Genomic DNA, 19,282 nt, shown 5'->3' on the forward strand with positions numbered 1-19,282 from the left:
TTGTGCTCGGGAAAGAACCGCGGCTTCGTCGGATTACAAGCTCTGCCATGTTGAAAAGTATATCCAAGTCTAACCCATCTCGTTAAATTGTTGTGTTTCTTTAATTTTCATTGCCAAAGATCCCATGGGATCATAAAGTAATGTTTTAGAATAACAACCTGTTCAATTAATACTTAGAGTGATCCTCAATTTTTGATAATAGCCAAGGCATAAAATTTCGGTTTCGGTACCAGTTTCGGACCCTGAAATTCCAAAATTTCGGTCGAAATCCGGTACCACAAAGAAAATGGTATTTTATTCAATATTAAATTTCGGCCGACATTACCGAAATTTCGGTATAATATTAAAAAAAAAAAAAAAAAACTTGTATTTTGTGTGAAATTTCGGCCGAAATAAATGACTGTTTCGGTTTTTGGTGGTTTCGGTGTCAGTCTCCACCGAAATCCGAAATTAATTTTGGATTTCGGTTGAAATTTAAAACCATCATAATATCCACCTAAATCAACAATAAACATATCATTTTCCTCTAAATCGTGGATAGACAAAATCTTCCCAAGAAAGAATTCTCCATCAGAAATGTTTTTCTTCCAATCCAAACAGGGCCTAAGGAAAAATATAATTGAAACCTTTTTATAATTCTGTTTTTTTTTTTTTCCTTATTATTTTTTGTGAAATAATGAATATTAACAGCAAAATAGGATACCTATCATTCAAAGCCAAAGAAACTGACTGGTAGATGGCATGGATGAAGAAGGTGGAGGTCATATCCAATCCATCCACCCTTCTAAATACATATCCCAAATCTCATGCATATTTTTTTATATCAATTCCTAACAGGTGCGAAATAATCAGAGGCAAGAAACCATTTCTTTGATTGGTGATCAACAAATTCCTTTCCTCCCTACAGGTTTAGCCATGATTTTTTCTTCCTGTTCTCATGAAGTACTTGGAAGTGTTCTTCCTTGCTTAGTTGATTGTTTGAAATTCCTGCCAAGTATGTACATAGGGTTGCGAATTTTCAGGTTTCCAGGTTGAGCTTCAACCTTGAAATTGGACTGGATTCCGGCCTAATCCAATTAATTTTTCAGGGGAAACTAAAATGCGACCGGACCCAGGTTAGTTGACTGTTAGTAGCATTTCATGAAAGAGTTTAGGGCCTGATTGGATGTAAAGTGGTCTATTTTCTATGCTATCTTTTATTGCACATTTGCAACATATGCTGCTGTACTGCAAGAGGGGTCATTATTATTATTTTTTTGAGATATTTTCCCTTTGCAAACACAATAATAGATTGATACAATCAATTTTTCATTAAGTTGAGCAAGAAGAAGGGAGTTCTGAACCTCTGATCAACTTAGTTCTGGACTTAGATGAGAACTTGGCCCAGGTAGATTAACACGGAGTATCATAAGGTGTCTCGGCTGAGGCTTCTAGGGGCAAGTTCAAAACTCAGATTCAGATGAGGATTAGGTTAAGGTAAAAGGAAGTTAACTTGGGCAAAATAATGATTGACACAGTCAATTTTCCTTTAACTCAGAGCGAGTCGAAAGAGTTCTGATTGACTCAAAAGGACAAAACTCACTTAGATGAGAACTTGGACAAGTAAACGATCACAGATAGTGGCCTGTGCACCTGTTCATCCTTTTTAGTTCAAAAATACATTGAATGAGAAAAAAGGAAAACAACATTTTGCGAGGGCTGGTAAAAGAAAAAGAAAAGGATTGACAGAGAAGGGAAAAAAAGATAGAGGTGGGAAGATCAAATAGGAAATCAGGACAAACGACATGATTGGCAGATGCCTAATTTTTAAGAGTGGCTATGCCATAACCCATAGAGAAATCATTCCCAAGAAGAGGAAAGAAAACTAAAGGGCTGAGGAATTTGAAGATCAACAATTTAAACCATCTCTAACGTGTTCAAATACGAATCTGAACTTTTGACCACTCTATATATCTACTGAATTAAAAACATTTCAGTTATGTATGCTATAGAAGGTCAGAGGGCTGACATACTAGAACATTTCAAGCAGACATAAAAGCCATGGGTTGGAAGCACTGGTCATGTGGAAGTCATAAACACATAAAGATTAAAGAGAGTAGAATCATTACACAAACCCTTTGAGTATTTCACAAACCTTATCCAGCATTTCCAAATTTATACAGTTCACTGGAAACATATGGAACCATCCAAAGACCAGACCCATGTGAGCAGTTTTGCCGCAGCCATCTAATTGATTATCATCTTCGTATTTTCGTCTTTTGCTTGCACCTACATTGAGAAGAGATAGGCCCTCTAAAAACAAGCTGCATCCCATCTCTGTCTATTTTTTTTTTCATGTGACTGCTTTTCTAATCCTCTGTTAATGGATTGGGTGATATTGGGTGAGCCCGCGCTTGGGAGGCAACTTCCTCAATATGAAAAGAACCAGAGCAGAAGGGACAATCTCAACCACCTGTAATAGAATAAAAAAAATAAAAAATAAAATCAATCTAGCCATCAGTGGGAATTACTACTTTTTACAAGAAAAAAAAACTACATAATAGAAAGGAAAACACATAAGCGTAAAAAGGATAATGGACCTCGAGTCTTAGACCATTAAAGTTGGGGGACTACGCAAATCTACACCACACCCCTGTATTGCTAATTAGAAAGTGAAAACAGTAATCTAGTGTGGGAGCCATTACGTGTGTCTATCCACCCGGATGGTGGTCTAAACTCTTAACAGATTAAAATGGATCTCGACACTAATTAATCCAACGGATGCATATTTCAGGATATGATTGTGCTCCAAAAATTTATGGATCCATATTCACAATCCACGGACAGGTTCAAATAGGGTCTGAAGAATTAAAAAAATGCTCAACATTTTCAGTAGTGTAGCGGAAATTGCAAACACGAAGAGATCACAAACAAGGAAAATAGCCTAATTCATGTTGTATTCTAGAAAAAACACTAGGAAAATAGGCCAATTCATATTGTATTTTATAAAAAAACACTAATGCTGCTTTGAGTTACAATGCCCCCCCCACACACACACACACACACACACAGAGAGAGAGAGAGAGAGAGAGAGAGAGAGAGAGAGAGAGAGAGAGAGAGAGAGAGAGAGAGAGAGAGAGAGAGCATTGTATTGCCGATTTGCTAGGCAATTTCACGGAAAGCCATTTCATGACTCACTCTTGCAGGAGAGAACAACCACTTCAGAAACCACCCATTGGTTACAACAAAGATGACCTAAGTGTCCTCTTGTATAAGAACCTACAGGTAATCATTGCCTTCAAACATATATATATATACTAGAAGGTAAGCCAGAAATGTAAACTACTCTATCATTAAGTTCACATGAAACACGAGATGTATTTTTAAGTATTGTTTTCTGGTTACTTGCCTACTAATGTCAAAACATACAGAAACCACAGCTTACCAGGTAGTACAAGAAGTTAAGGATAGGATGGTTCAAAACATCAAGATCGGCAGCTTTGTCAAAAGCAGTGACACACATCTGCACCATAAAAGTAGGAATTACTCCAGGAAATTGTAATGGGCAGTAAATGAGTGGAGTTCATGTATTCAGATATTACTCGGAACTTCCAAGAGTTGAGGCAGACTCACCATTACACATCTTACCAAGAAACATAAGAAACATATGGTGGTTACATAGCCAACCTGCAAAGCCAGTGAGAACATAAGTGAGAAAGAGAGAGGGGGGGATAAGTAACGACACCATCAGAACAACATGAAAACGTAATATACCTCCTGTAACTTTTTGCGCCGCCCTTTTGATTCAAGTGGGAAGCGTTGCAGCATTAGAAATAGCCTATCAGAGGGTGGAAAAATTAGATCACAAGAAAAACAGGAAATGTGAATACAGATAGTTTGATGCCTATGTCATTCAGAAACATGTATGATACAAGTCTCCTGGTCTGTGGAAGAACAGTTGTTTGGAACAACTTTTTCCTAATGATAGCAAGACTTGCGTTAAGGTGTGCTGAAAAATATTGTTAGGGTTTAGGGTTTAAGGTTTAGGGGGAGCATACTGATATCAGTGCCTGGAGAGGAGTGTCAAACCTTCAGAAACAAAATCATTATCTCACAAGTTGGTTTAGAAAACACATCTATAGCTGATCATATGGCATGTGTTTTTTAGTGTGTTAAAACTCTTAGTCTTTTTCTAGTTTGCTCGTATTCAGTAGTATTGGCTAATGTGGGCATATTCACGTCAGGGATTTGTGCTAGTGACATTCCCTAATAATAGCTAATGATGCGGCATATTGATAACATGGGTTGACCTGTTCAAAATAAATAGTGTAATAATTAAGAATAAATCAGGGTAGTCTGTGTTAAAATCCTGGGGTGCGACATTTTCTCTATCAGTGCTTGTTTCATGGTGCCACGAAATGCAGTTTTCTAAGTTTTACACGTATTTACTAGACGAGTATAACATGGATTACCTGTTTATTTAAAGTTTGCCAAATGAAGAACACGGAAGTTTCTTCATGTGCCCATGTTTAGGATGTGAAAGTGCACAAGAAGCACACAAACTTAAAGATATGTGAGGCACATGGACGGGTGAAGCAAACCATTTGTAGTAAGAACACCAAAAGTGGATTGCATAAAACAAAGGAAAAGTGAGTACAGAAATGAATAACTAGACCCTCACCTTCCTCCATATACAAGAAACCCAATGGCTGCAAACAGTGAGACACCTGCCAATTACATGTTCAAAGGTGGCATAGTTATTTTCAATTTAAGTAAGCTATGAATCAATTATATGTACATGATACAATTATTCTCTACTGAATAAAAATGCACCTGCAAAGAACAACTTGGATATGATAAGCACAACTCGGACAGGCTTCAACCACAAAAGCAACCACAAAGCCATCTGCGAGTAGTTCAATGACAATGTTATCCAAGTAATCCATCTTGGTGGCAGTTAAAAAAGGGAAAAGACCATTTCAGTTAGATAATGGAACGAAAAGAATGTCCTACAAAATTATGCCAGGTGAGCAACCGGAATACTAGCATTTAGAAAATTCATACGCAATGTATTTCATGGGAAAAAGTAAAACAACCAAATTATCACACTGCAACACAACCCTGAGCTAGACCACACAATGGAAATGACAAAATTTGGTGGGGAATTAAATATAAGAAATACACCGGACTCACCAAAGAATGTAACATTAAACTAAAAAAGTATAGGATAAATAATATCTTAGCACCCGGAGTAGACTTAATGGGACACTGCATAATGCACGAACACATTAGCCTGCCTTTCATGAATTACCATACTAAATCCAAGATTTTGTAGCAATTCTGGGAAGTCCCTAAAGGTATCTTGATAAGGGAATCCGACTATCTAGTTTTTAGTGTTATTTTTTAGGAATATCAGGTAAAGAAGTTCAGAGGTGAAGTAATTTGCACAAATTTTATTTGCTTCCGATTGAATGTGATGTTGATTACACAGTCACGAACTACTTGGAATTATTGTGCTTCTGTGTGTGTGTGTGTGTGTTTGTGTGTGTGTGTGTTGTTTCCTAATCTCCCATTTTTATGGTCATTTCACCCTGACAAATGTGCTTGCATGTTGTCTCCTATAGAAAAACAACTTAAGGGCAATTTAGTCTCAGCAAACATATGTATGTATGTATAGAAATAATTCTTTTTTCTCTCCTCAACAAAAAGATCTGTCCCTTCCAAAGAAGGATGGTATCATTGGAGAGTTTGGTGGTGACTGAGGCAGGATTGAAAAGGTGAGATTTGAGGAGGGAAGGAAAAAGATTAAGATGTCACAAGGTTTAAGAAGAGAGCAAATAGGGATAAAAGAAGAGGTTTCTAGAAGGAAAGAGAGAGAATGGGAAAATTGTTTTAAGGATAAAAGGCATGGAGAAGTTTTGGTTGAACGGTTTGAATGATTGGAGGGGTTTTGACCCTAGGTTTTGAAAATGAGAGTAGCGGCAGTAGGGTTTGCAGGAATGGTGGGGGCTTGGTTGGAAGTTTGGAGAAAACTTCTGCAAGATGAAAAAGTGGTAATATTTTGCTAATGTGAACCTTCTTGCAGTAAGTGAAATGCTGACATGAGACTTTTAAAGAAATTAAATGTTAACAAGAACATATTTTAAGTAATTTGCAAGTTAGCAAGGGCAAAGAGGGAGAGTAAGAAGAATTTTCAATTAGGGAATTAAGGGACAATTGAATCCATTTATACGTATGAATTCAAATTTAGGGGAAAAGTCATGAAACTGGGTTTCGTCGCTAATGTTAAAAGAGTTTTATTTAGTTTTTAAAGTGTTTTAAGTATTTTAAAGTCAGAGGGTAGCAGAATCTTTTCCCATCAAAATCACTCTAGTTCTCTCAACTCAACTAAGCCTTTGTCCCAAACTAGTTGGTGTCGGAATCGTTTAGAAAATTTTCATGAAGAAGGTGAAAAAGTCTACCCGGCTCAAATTGACTAAGTCTAATCCTGACACTAGTTGGGGCTCATCTACATGGATTATAAAAATAGGCTTCACACATGCATTATGAAAATTTGAAGTGAGGAGAGTGTTTTAAGTCATTAGAGGGTAAGTGTTAGGTTTGTGTTTAGCGTTTTAGAACTTTATAGTTCTCTTTGTTTTTTCTATGTGTGTGTGGCCTCATGGCACTTTTCTTCTACGGACGGAATGGATGATTGAATAAAGATTTTGAAAGCTTTTAATGAAATCTTTGACCATTAAAAAAAAAAGATTTTGAAAGCTTCTCTCTTTTGAAGATGTGATGTCCATTCTCCAAGGTGCGGCTTCTCTCTTGTGAAGATGTGATGTCTGTTCTCCAAGGTGCGGTGCCTTGATACCATTGGTGTAATCCCTAAGATTCCCTAGGTGTGAAGCCTTGGGATTGCTAGTGATTCTAGCATAATCTTCTTCTTCTTCTTTGGTGAGATGCCAAGGAAAACTCTTGGTGTTATGCCTTGATATAAGTTGTTCTCCTATTTTTATCTTCTTTTCTCAGTTTCTTTCCACAAACAATCTGTCCAGGAACCGAAAATATTCATTCCCCTTGTCAAAAATCTCAAAACCCTACCTCTATGGCTGGATGTACCCACCGAACTCACCCAAAATCCTCGAATGCCCCTTTCCCAGACATTAAAACCCTGTCATAACCCCCCACGCCCACCATCTCCATACTCAAATCCTGAAAATACTTCCCCTAAAAATTCCCCCTTACCCAAGAAACCGTAATCCTAACTCAAATCTACTCCGCGCTCCTTAATCTTTCCCAAAACCATTTTCTACACCTTCTCGGCACAAGTCTACAATCCTCCAAATCTATTCTAACCTTGTTTTTTTTAAATGACAAATTTAGAGGTCACCTACTCTAACCTAGCATAAATAATTTTCCAAACTAATCAAATATTTTTAGAATTCAAAACCCTAATTTTCACTTACCCTTTTACCATTATTCCTCAGTACATCAGTCTACTCTTGCCAATAAATTCAGATACCAACAACATGCATAATCTATTTCCTATGCACATACCTTATTTTTCACCCTAGTAGACTAATACCCGAGCCCAACATTTGAAAGATACTCCCTTTAATAGACCGCCATATGTCAAATTGGTAGCCGGCTTATGGTGAGTATATTGTCTTATAGAAATAGGATTTCTATGGAAGGTGTTAACTGACCAACTTCTCCAAAAGCTTAAGCTGTTAGAGAAAGGCGTTATTTATCTTTTATACTTTAACACTCCCCCGCACGTGTGGCCCACTTGGCAAACACGTGGCACATGTGGTCCCACTTTGGGCCGACCATTGCATGTGGATTTTTTTGCTATCCGAGAGATTTGAACTCGAGACCTTTAGCTCTGTTACCATGTTAACTTACCAACTTCTCCAAAAGCTTAAGCTGTTGGAGAAAGGCGTTATTTATCTTTTATACTTTAACAGAAGGAATGACGAAGAATGGCACATGTTCAAAGGAATGAACTGTGATAACCGAGCTTTGTTTCTAGAGATGGGTGGCTCTTTTCTAGCTTTGTGGTGGGACTTCATTGAGAACCTTTATGGATTGATGAAATGCTCTTCTATTTGGGATTTAACTTGAGGTGACCTAGAAGAATGATGCAAGACAACATGATGTCTAAAGAACAAATGAATCATTGTTCGAGGCTACATGGAAGATTAATCAGATTTCTCCAATCGAGCTCTTTCCAAGAGGGTAGTATGTTGGGGTTAAGAAGACGGGACCCATCGTTAATGTTAAAAGAGTTTTATTTAGTTTTTAGAGTTTTTTTTTTGAAATGGAAGTTATTAGAGTGTTATTTAAGTCTTTTTAAGCCATAGGGGGTAGCAGAGTCTTTTCCAATCAAAATCACTAAAATTGAGTTATGAGTGTTTTAAGTCATTAGAGGGTACTATTTTTGTTTTAAATGGCAATTAGAGGGTATTTTAGCCCAGAAGTATTAGGTTTTGTTTAGAGTTTTAGAACTTTCTAGTTTTCTTTAAGACTTTTTAAAGAAAACTTTGGGGACCATCAAAATCACGTAAGTTCTTTGAGTTATGAGTGTTTTAAGTCATTAGAGAGTATTTTAGTCCAAAAGTGTAAGGTTTTTGTTTAGAGTTTTAGAAATTTCTAGCTTTTTTTTAGAAAACTTTCTAGCATGATGGGGGCCATCAAAATCACCTAAGTTCTTTGAGTTATGAGAGTTTTAAGTCACTAGAGGGTATTTTAGTCCAAAAGTGTAGGTTTTTGTTTAGAGTTTTAGAACTTTCTAGTTTTTGTTCAGAGTTTTAGAATTTTCTAGTACGATGGGGGCCATTCAATATGCCATGGAGAATCAAGGGGTTAATAAGATGAGCCCCATCGTTAATGTTAAAAGAGTTTATTTAGTTTTTACAGAGTTTTTTTCTTTTAAAATGGAAGTTTTTAAAGTGTTATTTGAGTCTTTTTAAGTCATAGGGGATAGCAGTCTTTTCCCATCAAAATCACTTAAGTTCTTTGAGTTATGAGTATTTTAATTCATTAGAGGGTATTCATTGGACTGAAATTTTTCTAAAGGATTCATTTTAGCTGACCTCAACTAGTTTGGGACAAAGGCTTTGTTGAGTTGAGTTGAGTTGAGTAGAGGGTATTTAAGTCCAAAAGTGTAAGTTTTTGTTAGAGTTTTAGAACTTTATAGTTTTCTTTCTTTCTCATCTATAAGTTTGTAGCCTCGGGGGACTTTTCTTTCGTGGATGTAATGGATGATTGAATGAAGATTCTGAAGGCTTCTCTCTTGTGTGCATGTGATATCTGTTTTTCAAGGTGCGATGTCTTGACCCCATTGGTGCGATGCCTACGGTTCCCTTGGTGTGAAGCCTCGACATTGCTGGTGTAATTCTAGCATAATCTTCTTCTTTGGTGTGATGCAAAAGCTTCTTTGGTGAGATGCCAAGAAAAACTCTAGGTGTGAAGCCTTGACATCAGTATCTTATTTCTTTATTACTAGCAATCCATATTTCTCTTATTTTTTTCTCTTCTTTTCTTGGTTTCTTTCCCTAAACAATCTGCTCAAGAACCAAAGATATTCCTTCCCATGCCTAAAACCTCAAAACCCTTATTTTTCTTCTCTTTTTTACCCATCCCATTTCACCTTAAACCATGTGCCCACCTTATCTCACCCAAGATCCTCAAATGCCCCTTTCCCGGACATTAAAACCCCATCATAACCCCACATCCACCATCCCCATACCCAAATCCTAAAACCACTTCCCCTAAAAATTCCCCCCCTACACGAGAAATCTTAATCATAACTCAAATCTACACTGCGTTTCTTAATCTTGCCCAAAACGTCTGCACCTTCCTAGCATATGTCTGCACCCGTGTTCCTTCTTTTTTTACCTATCCTATTTCACCTTAAACCATGCGCCCACCTTATCTCACCCAAGATCCTCAATGGTCCCTTTCCCGGACATTAAAACCCCATCATAACCCCATGTCCACCATCCCCATACTCGAATCCTTAAACCACTTCCCCTAAAAAATCCCCCCCCCCTAAGAATCTTAATCCTAACTCAAATTTACCCGTGTTTAATAATTTGCCAAAAATGCTTATTTGCACCTTCCCAGTATACGTCTGCACCTTCCCGGCATACATCTGCAGCCCTCCAAGCCTACTAATTTTCCAATCTAATCCGTATTTAGAATCCAAAACCCAAATTTCTATTCCCTGCTATAACCTACTCTTTCCAGTAAATTCATATCCACACACCCTGCATAGCCTATTTCCTTTGCCTACATCTTATTTCTAACCCTAGTCGACCAGAACCTGAGCCTGATATTTGAAAGATATTCCCTTTCATAGATCGTCTTGTGTCACCGGGATGCCAAGGTTCGATCCTTCTAAATCTAGTTTCACTTTGCCCGTGTCAGGAGGGGACCACTTAGGAGCTAGAATGTTTGTAAAACTATATTTCTATAACGAAATTTTATACTTATCCAAGTTGTGAAACAATACCATAGAGGATATTGAATTATACATAATCTGTGTGGGCTAGAACAACGACAGGTGCCATCGGCGTGGGGTGAAGCAGATACAGCGACATGCAGTAAAGCAACGACAACGACATGAAGTGGAGATGGGGTGCCGTGCCAGCAGTGTGGGGCAAACTAGCACCAAGAGAAGTCTCCGTCTCGAACTCAAAGATGAAAGGGAAGAGGCGAACAGTGATGAAAGGTAAAAGGTATTTTAGGTTTTAACCTTCAGGGTTAAATTTTAACTTTTAGCTTCTAATAAAATTCCAAAAGTACCCTTATGCTAAAATGTGGCAAAATGAAAATTATAGGGAGAATCTTTTGTGTCTAGATCCAATCTTTTTCTCTAAAGTTGTTATTTGTAAAAGAAAATTAGTTGTAATACATGTTGATTCATACACAGTAAGTTGCAATACATCAAAAGGAGATGGCACCTTCAAACATCATCCAAATCATATTGCCTGCTTGCCAAGATTTACAAAATGATCTAATTTTTCCTAATATCACATGTTATTCTAGTATATTAAGTACTTAAGGCTAGAACCCTCAATTTAAGAATGGAAAATAGGTCGTGAACAAACTTTAATTAAAAAAAACAAGTGCAATGCCTACAAATGGTGGAAGTAGCCTACGTATGAGAAACCATTTTAATATTCTGTTAGCTAGGGTGAGCTCCCTCAATTAGTTGATCAAGTGAATGATAGGAAACATCATCAGTTAATTATTTATCCTTTGTAAGGTACCTTCTAATTATTTACTTATTTGAAATAAAACAAAAAAAACACACGCATACACATCAAGAACCCCGTCCCATTGATGAGCTAAATGCCACATATAGATATAGCTCACTGGATATGAATGTGAAATGAGTGAACAAACAGCGGAAAGTTGAACATAAATAAATAAATAAACAACAAAAAGACAGGTCTGTAATACGTGTAGCTATTCCTAAGTCAAGTCTCTAGTAAGTATAACTATTCCCGAAGTATTCCGTCATAACCAAAAGATGGCAAATATATCAGAGACCTCATAGAGGTGAGGGGCCACTAAGGTTTGGAAGTTGGCACAGCCGGTTGAGTCCTGGATTTGCAGTCTACGCTGCATTGTTTTTTTCTGCTATTTCAATATGTTTTATCACCGATAAATACAAGTCAAAAGAAGAATAAGACAACCCAATACATATGAAATATCTTTCCACTTCCAAGCTATGTAGTACAACTTATAAATCACTCCCTTGCTGGAACTTCCATTGACTATTAATAAACAACCTAACTCTGACTTTACCTGTATTGTATACACCACTGCATTAATTGTATAGAAACTTGGCCTAAGGCCATCAGTAGATACAGCACGTGCCTGCCAAAATACCAAGTTAGAAAAGAAAGTACAAACATCATGAATCAGCAAAGTAACCCACAACAGATCAGATTCTAACCTGATAATATATCTCTGCCCAAAATAAAATCAACAGTGAGTACGTTGTGAAGAATGCAAGACCAGGCATATCAAGCAGGATATGTTGGATGATCTGACGGTAAGGCCATGAAAAGTATCATTTAGAAACTCCAAAATAAAATAAAAAACTTTGTAGAGAGAATAAATTTAATAAGAAGCTTCAATTGGGAACCTCAGGGTGTATCCGTTGCACACTTCGGCGGAATGCAAAGACTGCCGATCGAACTGTAAACCATGAGTAAACATCGCATGAATAAGAATGTTTTCAGGCAGGAAATACTAATATTTCATGTCTATGAAATTAAAATTACAGAATGCAAAACATGAAACTTGGAACGGATACAAACCAGCATTCACCAGAAAGTTCAAAAAGTGGAAAACCTTTTGAGTAGTCCAACCATACTCGGGAACTCTCAATTCAATTCGAATAAGTTGAATCTACAAATTATAATCAATCAATACTTAATAAAGAATTTATATGAAGGAAGAACAGCAAATAAGTACGAGCATTATTCAAAATTTCAAATTACTCAAAAATCCAAGGTGGGCCTAATCAAGTTTAGACTTTGGTAAAAATTACTAAACTCATGCACGGGGTTGTTCAATATAGTCTTTAAGGAATATCAATCTCATCTACTACTCTTTTTCCCATGAAACGAATTTACATTGAATGAGTAAAATAGAAGTTCAATTTTCTTTCTGGTCATCTTCTCTTGATGTTCATTCTTCCTTCATTATTTGAATATAAGTCGTTCGGTAATCCAGATTCGAAGAGTAACAACATGTTTTCTATCTATATTATTTAGGAGAAATCCAAATCAACTCGCCCTTTTATTGATTATTTTGGAGCAATTCATATCAATTCGCCCTTCTATCAATTATTTTGGAGAAATTCAAATCAATTCCCCATTACTAAACCCTAACCCCAAAAAAATCAAAACCAGTTTCAATTCCTATGACATAAAACCCAAAAACCCTAGAGACCCTAATCTAATTCAAATTGCTAGATTCTTAAAATTAGAACAAAAAAAATCCGAACAAAGGAGTGAAATCACAATTCAAAACAAATTAATTCGAAACATTCAAGAAAATTTACCAAAGCAACGGCCGCAACGAATCCATAGAGTCCGGCTAGGGTTAGATAAATCCGATTCTGCCAAATTGGAGAATTATTCACTTGGTCCCACCAATCAGAGGCGTTCTTCATCGTTATCACAGACTGAATTCCTACGGATTCCATCGAATTTCAACAAGGAAAATCAAATTCCTCTGTAATCAAACGAGAATTCACGTAATCCAGAAGGAGATTCTGGAAAGAACGTGAAAAGCCCGAAACAGAGAAACCAACAAAGGGGGGTGGAAATTAAAAAAAGGGGTCTGAGAAAGAGAGGAGATTTGGAATTAAGAGTTATATTATGTTTAGAGGCAAAGAGAAGTTGAGTTAGATTTGCAAAAGGAGTTGTGATTATGGTGGGAGGGGACTAAAAATAGAGGCAATGAGAAGTTTGAGTTGGATTTGGTTACTGCCCTTAAAAATCGACACAACAGCTAAGGATAACCGGCAATAACCAGTCGTTTTGTACTATTATTCTGACACGTGTCGGTTTCTCATCGTGAACAACTCATGAGTCGTACTTTGCTAGCTCAGCTTATCATACGCTCCACCAGGTTAAAACGTTAACGTGGCTCCACGGGGACAGCAGTCCTTGGATAAGGTGTTTTTAGGATTGGCTATCCTGCTTGGATAACTTTATCCTGTTCCTTGTTCACCAATTTTGTTCTCACAATATTTTATTAGGGCTGGCAATTTCACCCGAAAAAGCGGGGATCCGCCCCACCCCGTTTGGGGCCGGGATTCCCCGATTTGAGAGGGGAAGGGGATTTTAAAATTTTCCCGGTGCGGGGAGGGGAAGGGGAAGGGGATGGAGTTGTCCCCTCCCCGCCCCGCCTTGCCCCGTTAATCAATGCCATTTTTTTGTATATATTTTAAGTGTTTTTTTTTTTAGGAAAATTACTAGAAACTCTGTGGATCGGCTACAAGATTCCCCCAAACATTTGTCTTTTCCTTTTAATTAGCTTTGAGAGGATTTTGGGAACTATAATAACCTTTTGATAGATGTTGAAATAATAAAGACAAGCTGAGTGAGTGAGTGTATGCAATTATCAAAAAATCGTAGTGCCAACATCGGTAGCTAAAATAAATTGCATTTTATTATTAAAAGTATGGTATGCCCCCCCCCCCCCCCCCCATACGATGATCCAAACCATCCATTAGATGGGGCACACCCTAAATAGGTTGTGCCCCAAAAATCATTTCCATAGGTTGATCCTAACCCTCCGATCTATAGAGGAATAGGATCATTCAGTACCTCTACAGATCGGAGGGTTAGGATCAACCTAAGGAAATGATTTTTTGGGCGCAACCTATTTAGGGTGTGCACCATCTAATGGATGGTTTGGATCATCCTATGGTGCGGGCCATACCTTACTTTTAATAAAGTCAGGAGTGCGATCATCAGAATATAGTAGTGCTCATAACATTTCCCAAAATTAATGATCCAAAATGGGGTTTGGATGTTGGGTACTCTAAGTGGCAGGCTATGATACCACTTGATCTAAAATTGAAGTTGGATCGAATCCAATTAGCAATGTGCGGAAATCCCATCATCCAACAACAGCTACTGTCGGTCCAATGGGTCTATCCATCCATCGTCCACACACAAATACCGAATATGGATCTGCCATCTCTTATTAAATCTTCAAGTAAAAAAACACTGCAAACAAGTGAAATCTGGACGTTCGTTGCTGCCCAACATTTCAATCAATATATAAAGAAGAGAAGACAAACTCCTTATACCAATCTCTTGCTAATTTAATTAACAGCTAGCCTATCGATTGTTAGTTTATAACATTTTTATATATTGAAATTGCATCAAGTTGATTAGGGACACCCAGCATTAGTGTATCAATGACTAAAGAGGGGGTGATGTTGGGGCGGGGCGGGGATTTTGTCCCCGAAGGATGCGGCGAGGGGAAGGGGATTAGATATTCCCCGCGGGGAGGGGAGGGGGATTCCCCACCATCCCCGCAGAGGGGAGGGGGAAATTCCCCGCAGAAGGGAAGGGGTAGGGGACCCCAACATCCGGCCCCGACCCGCCCCATTGCCAGCCCTATATTTTATTCAAGAACAATGTTGACTGAGGATAACAAGTCTATCCAAACTCAAGCTTGTTATCTCCATGGAGAACAGCTTCAATAGGAGAAAAGGACTGTGGGCCCTTTGGGATATGAGTGGGAACCCAAGGGGAGGAGTACATTTGTACCGACCTACAGTTTTCACCAGCGAAGTCCAATGCAGGGAGGGCAAGAACCCCCATTGGGAGTTAGAGGATCTGTAGGACCCGGCTGACCCACTATAATCCTTTTGTATGCTTGGCTTGGGCCCACAGATGTGTATGATATGTACATGATATTAGATTGATATCGATCTTTAATGTATGAGATAACATGGAAATTACATTGTTGCAACTTTTTTAGCCATTCAATCATTGAAATCGAATGTGGATCATTGATCCTTTTTTTAGCCATTGATCGGATGGCTGTGTTCATATAATAAATATGGTTTGTAGTCAAGTTTGTTTTTTTAACCCAGAATTTATCTAGGAACCTGAGGCGGCTCCCCCTCTTTACTTGGGAACACCCCCCCCCCCCCCCCCCCCCCCACAAAAAAAAATCTATCTACTTGGGACAGCCAGCTCCAATGCATCTATGGCTGCAGAGGGGCTGAGGTACCTCATGTGGGAAGGATTTAACGGCCTGATTGCCACGTACACTAGAGCCGGCTGTCCTGTATAAAGAAAAGGGGCGAATTTATCATTTCCCTAAATTTTGTTAACGAGAAGAAAAGATACAAGAGGAGGACATAGAACCTAACCTCTAACCTGTAATACGATGAAAATATAACAGAATAACCTTGATCCCCAAAAGGAAAGCAACATTGTTTATTACGAAAGTAGGGAATACATAGTCGGTCGCATCGAGCAGCAGCTCCTCTGGATGCATAATTAGCCAAGCTCAACAACATTACCTTCGCGACAGGCATGAGTGACAACAAAATCCATAGCAGATAATATATTTCTTTTAATATATAATGAATACGCCATAGGGATCTACTCAAAACCGGATCGACCTTTTCCGATTTTTTTAGCAAATTCTCATTGCTGGTGACACTAGTTTCCAGGATTTTATTTCCTGATTTTTAGCCTACTTCACCCTCATCTCCACTTTGAGAGGCCCCGATTTATCATGAAAAACAATTCCTAGCGGCCAAACGTGTCATTGATAACATTTACAAGGACCAGACTATTAGAATCGATCCATATTTTTTTAATTAATTGTAGTCGAGTTACTATCACGATTAAAGCCTATCCATCAAGGGTTTAGATCATTCTATGTCATGGAGTGCCCCAAGATTTAAGCTTCTTATGTCAAGGCTTTCTTATATCAACATTAATTAGGTAGATGCTGAGGTGAGGATTGGCCGAAAAAACACTGAAAATATATACTCTACTAAAAATAGAGTTTTAGTTTTCCTTATTAATCAGCCCCTTCATGCCCTCACTCCTCACTATTCAGCCCCTTCATGTCCTCACTCGTTACTATTGCCCTCTCAATTCTCTCCGTCGCCCCAGCATCGCCTCCCTGTTGGATATATGTTCAAATATAAGCCCATAGATAAATGGACCAGGTGTTTGGGCTCATATGGGCTGAAGCCCATAACCTCCTCTCTTATTTCTCATCCTTATCCCTTTAATATATATACAGAGTATAAATAGGGGCTGGAGGCAACGTGTCTGGCATTCCACTTTGATGCCTTAGGCGTAATGCTTCAAGCATAAACCACCACCGCATCAACACTCCCAACATACTTGGTAGGGAACATTCCATGAAAAAAAACATTCCCGGTTGCCAAACATAGCCTAAAAAGAAAGACATTGTTATGCTCCTCGACACTTATTGGGCCCCACTGCTGTCTCATGTATCGTGGTCAGGTCTATTGATCCAAACGCCAACAACAAGTCCAATCCATTACTCGATTTGTCAGATTGGGAAATGTTACTATCACTCACTCTCGAATAACATTATTCCTTGCTCTTACTTTACACATGGCATTCACGTGTATTATGCTCCCTTACTTTTGATGTAAAACGGGGGTAAGACAAATTTTACACCCATTTCCAACTTTAAAATGGGTGTAAGCTCTGTTTTACACCCTATTTTACTTTGGCTCTGTTCCTTTCTTCGTAGAATAGGCAAAACTATATGGGTTTTTACAGGGGAGTCGTTGATTCTAAAGAGGTTGAGATGAGAGCAGGTCCCAAGGAATAAGGATGTTGGAGAAAGATTAATCAGACAAAGTAATTGTAACACCCAGCCCCAACGCTTGAACATGTTTTAACTACTTGTAATGGGTGTTATTATCAAATGGACTTATGATTAATTTCCTTGGAATGAGTGTCGTTACTAAAATCGAAATTAGGAATATTTGCTTGGAAATGAGTGTCCCTACCAAAACTCATGCCTCTAGAATAAGGTATTTTTAAAAGTGGTAGTTTTTTTTAGTAGGGTGTCATTATCAAAATCAGGTATTTGATGTTTTACTAAAAGTAGCTATGCTTTTAAGCAAATGCCATAAATAAAGTAAGGACAAGATTTTTGTGTGCTCATTAGGGATTTCAATCTCGGTCACTAGAAATTGAATTAGAAGTGTTTTAATTTTTAAAGGCCATGATGGTTATTGGACTAGTAAGGTACTGTAGGATCCTAAATAGAAGTTCGATTAAAGGAAAGTGTAAAGAATGATATTCCCATATCAATCTTGTTTATAAAGGGAAAGTAGGAGAGATGACCAAATCTGTTAGTGCCTTCTTTGAATTTTGGATGGCCATGATTTGTTGCCATAAGAATAGCCAATTAATTTCTTAACTAAATATAGCATGGTGGGCGAGCAAGGCAATTTTGGATTGGTGTGTTGGGTTGGCCATGGGCAAGGAAGACAAGTTACCTAACCCAATTAAATTGCTTACCTTTTTGTCATATGCAAGGAAGGAAATTTTGCCAAATCAAATTTAATTGTTGCATGGTCGATCAAGACAGTTGCCTTTCTTACAAATCAAGCCTTATGGAAAAATGAGTCACCTAGCATGTATGAAGAGGATTGACTTTGGACAAGAGACCATTATTGGTCTTTCTCTCTCAATTGAAGATAATATCAGAGACTAGATTAGTTCTCTTTCAAGGCATCATTTTTCCCCTCTTCCTTGAATGACAGCAACCACTTTATATTTGTGCCCTCATCTACAACATCCCCTAAAATCAATGCCAATGGATTCTAATTCAATACAAGCAGCCCCTATTGCTAGTTGTTTCAGCCCCATCCGCCATTCATTTGCATTGTTTAGCCTCCTTTCTTGGGGTTTTGAAATACCTTGGAAGTTCTGTGTCGTCTTGGTGGAAAGTGCAAGAGGAAGCTTGTTGTCTCTGGACCCTCCATCTCATACTTGTAGTCGCCTTTGACACGACCACAATTGGTTGTCGCCGTTCCTTCTCAACCGGGAAAAAGCCTACTATTGCTTGGTCTTTGCAGCGAGAGGTGAGTAACCTTCCACCCCAACAGTCCGATAACTCTAGGTTTCATTTCATCCACCAACCTCTTTCTTATCTCTCTATGCTTTAGGGGGGGGGGGGGATCTTTTTGTTAATCTTGAGACTTAGCTTCAAAAAATGTAATTTGTCTTAAAAATTAACAAATCCCTAGCCATTGTTTAAAGGCGGCATTTTAATTTAAATGTCTTCTTTGGACAGTTCAAATTGATTGTAAAAGCCCTCTCAATTTCCACTATAGCTGATCATTAAGTTTTCATAAATGGAACCAAAAGTGAATTAATTTCACTCCATAAGGCATTTGGCTACCTAGGCATGAATTGGACGGTTCAGATCATCATGCTATGCCTTATGGCTATTCTCTAATAATAGAACCAACATTGGTTATGATGTCTCCAATTGAGCTATGGGTACTAAAATGTCCAGGAAGTTGAATTCCTTAGTCTAACCTTTGGCTTTTATCACAAACTATGGAGCTTAGTGGTTTCAGTGATCATATTTGAACCATATCCGAGGCCTAAATGATTTTTTACTAGTTGATATCTTCTAGAATAAAATCATTATTGGAATTTGATGCTTCATAGGGTGTTCGACAGAATTCCTTAAAGAAGTTGATCCTTCCCTAGACTTGGGTATTAACTGAGCTAGTGGTTACACCTGCATCAAT

The 19,282-nt window shown here is 38.0% G+C and overlaps 1 protein-coding gene and 1 long non-coding RNA gene across 3 annotated transcripts; one reads left to right on the plus strand and one right to left on the minus strand.

Annotated features, from left to right (window-relative positions):
- The first annotated feature begins 757 nt into the window (after positions 1-757).
- LOC143886797 (uncharacterized) lies at positions 758-10,966 on the plus strand. Of its 2 annotated transcripts, none has more exons than XR_013253923.1 (4): positions 758-907; positions 1,007-1,115; positions 9,289-9,430; positions 10,521-10,966. It is a non-coding gene; the product is annotated as an uncharacterized LOC143886797 (long non-coding RNA). The 2 variants fall into 2 exon arrangements; XR_013253922.1 differs by having other exon boundaries at positions 762-907; positions 1,023-1,115.
- Positions 2,059-13,450, minus strand: TOM3 (tobamovirus multiplication protein 3). Its single transcript, XM_077390916.1, has 11 exons — positions 13,049-13,450; positions 12,300-12,390; positions 12,125-12,177; positions 11,933-12,025; positions 11,782-11,853; positions 4,813-4,885; positions 4,661-4,706; positions 3,754-3,817; positions 3,613-3,666; positions 3,425-3,502; positions 2,059-2,452 (listed from the first exon to the last, which is right to left on the minus strand). Exons 1-11 carry the CDS (start codon positions 13,190-13,192, stop codon positions 2,360-2,362), a joined length of 861 nt encoding a protein of 286 aa, XP_077247031.1. The 5' UTR covers positions 13,193-13,450; the 3' UTR covers positions 2,059-2,359.
- Between the last annotated feature and the right edge of the window lie 5,832 nt (positions 13,451-19,282).

The sequence above is a fragment of the Tasmannia lanceolata genome, unplaced genomic scaffold (genome assembly GCF_043159265.1).
Source record: "Tasmannia lanceolata isolate RefF3 unplaced genomic scaffold, GAP_Taslan_0.1 ptg000011l, whole genome shotgun sequence".
Taxonomy (NCBI): Eukaryota; Viridiplantae; Streptophyta; class Magnoliopsida; order Canellales; family Winteraceae; genus Tasmannia; species Tasmannia lanceolata.

Coding starts and splice junctions, on each gene's coding strand:
- TOM3 (XM_077390916.1), bottom strand. CDS start 13,192: ATGGAATCCGTAGGAATTCAGTCTGTGATAACGATGAAGAACGCCTCT. Junction 4,707..4,812: donor ATCCAAGTTGTTCTTTGCAG/GTGCATTTTTAT, acceptor TGTAATTGGCAG/GTGTCTCACTGTTTGCAGCC. Junction 2,453..3,424: donor TTAACTTCTTGTACTACCTG/GTAAGCTGTGGT, acceptor ATTCTATTACAG/GTGGTTGAGATTGTCCCTTC.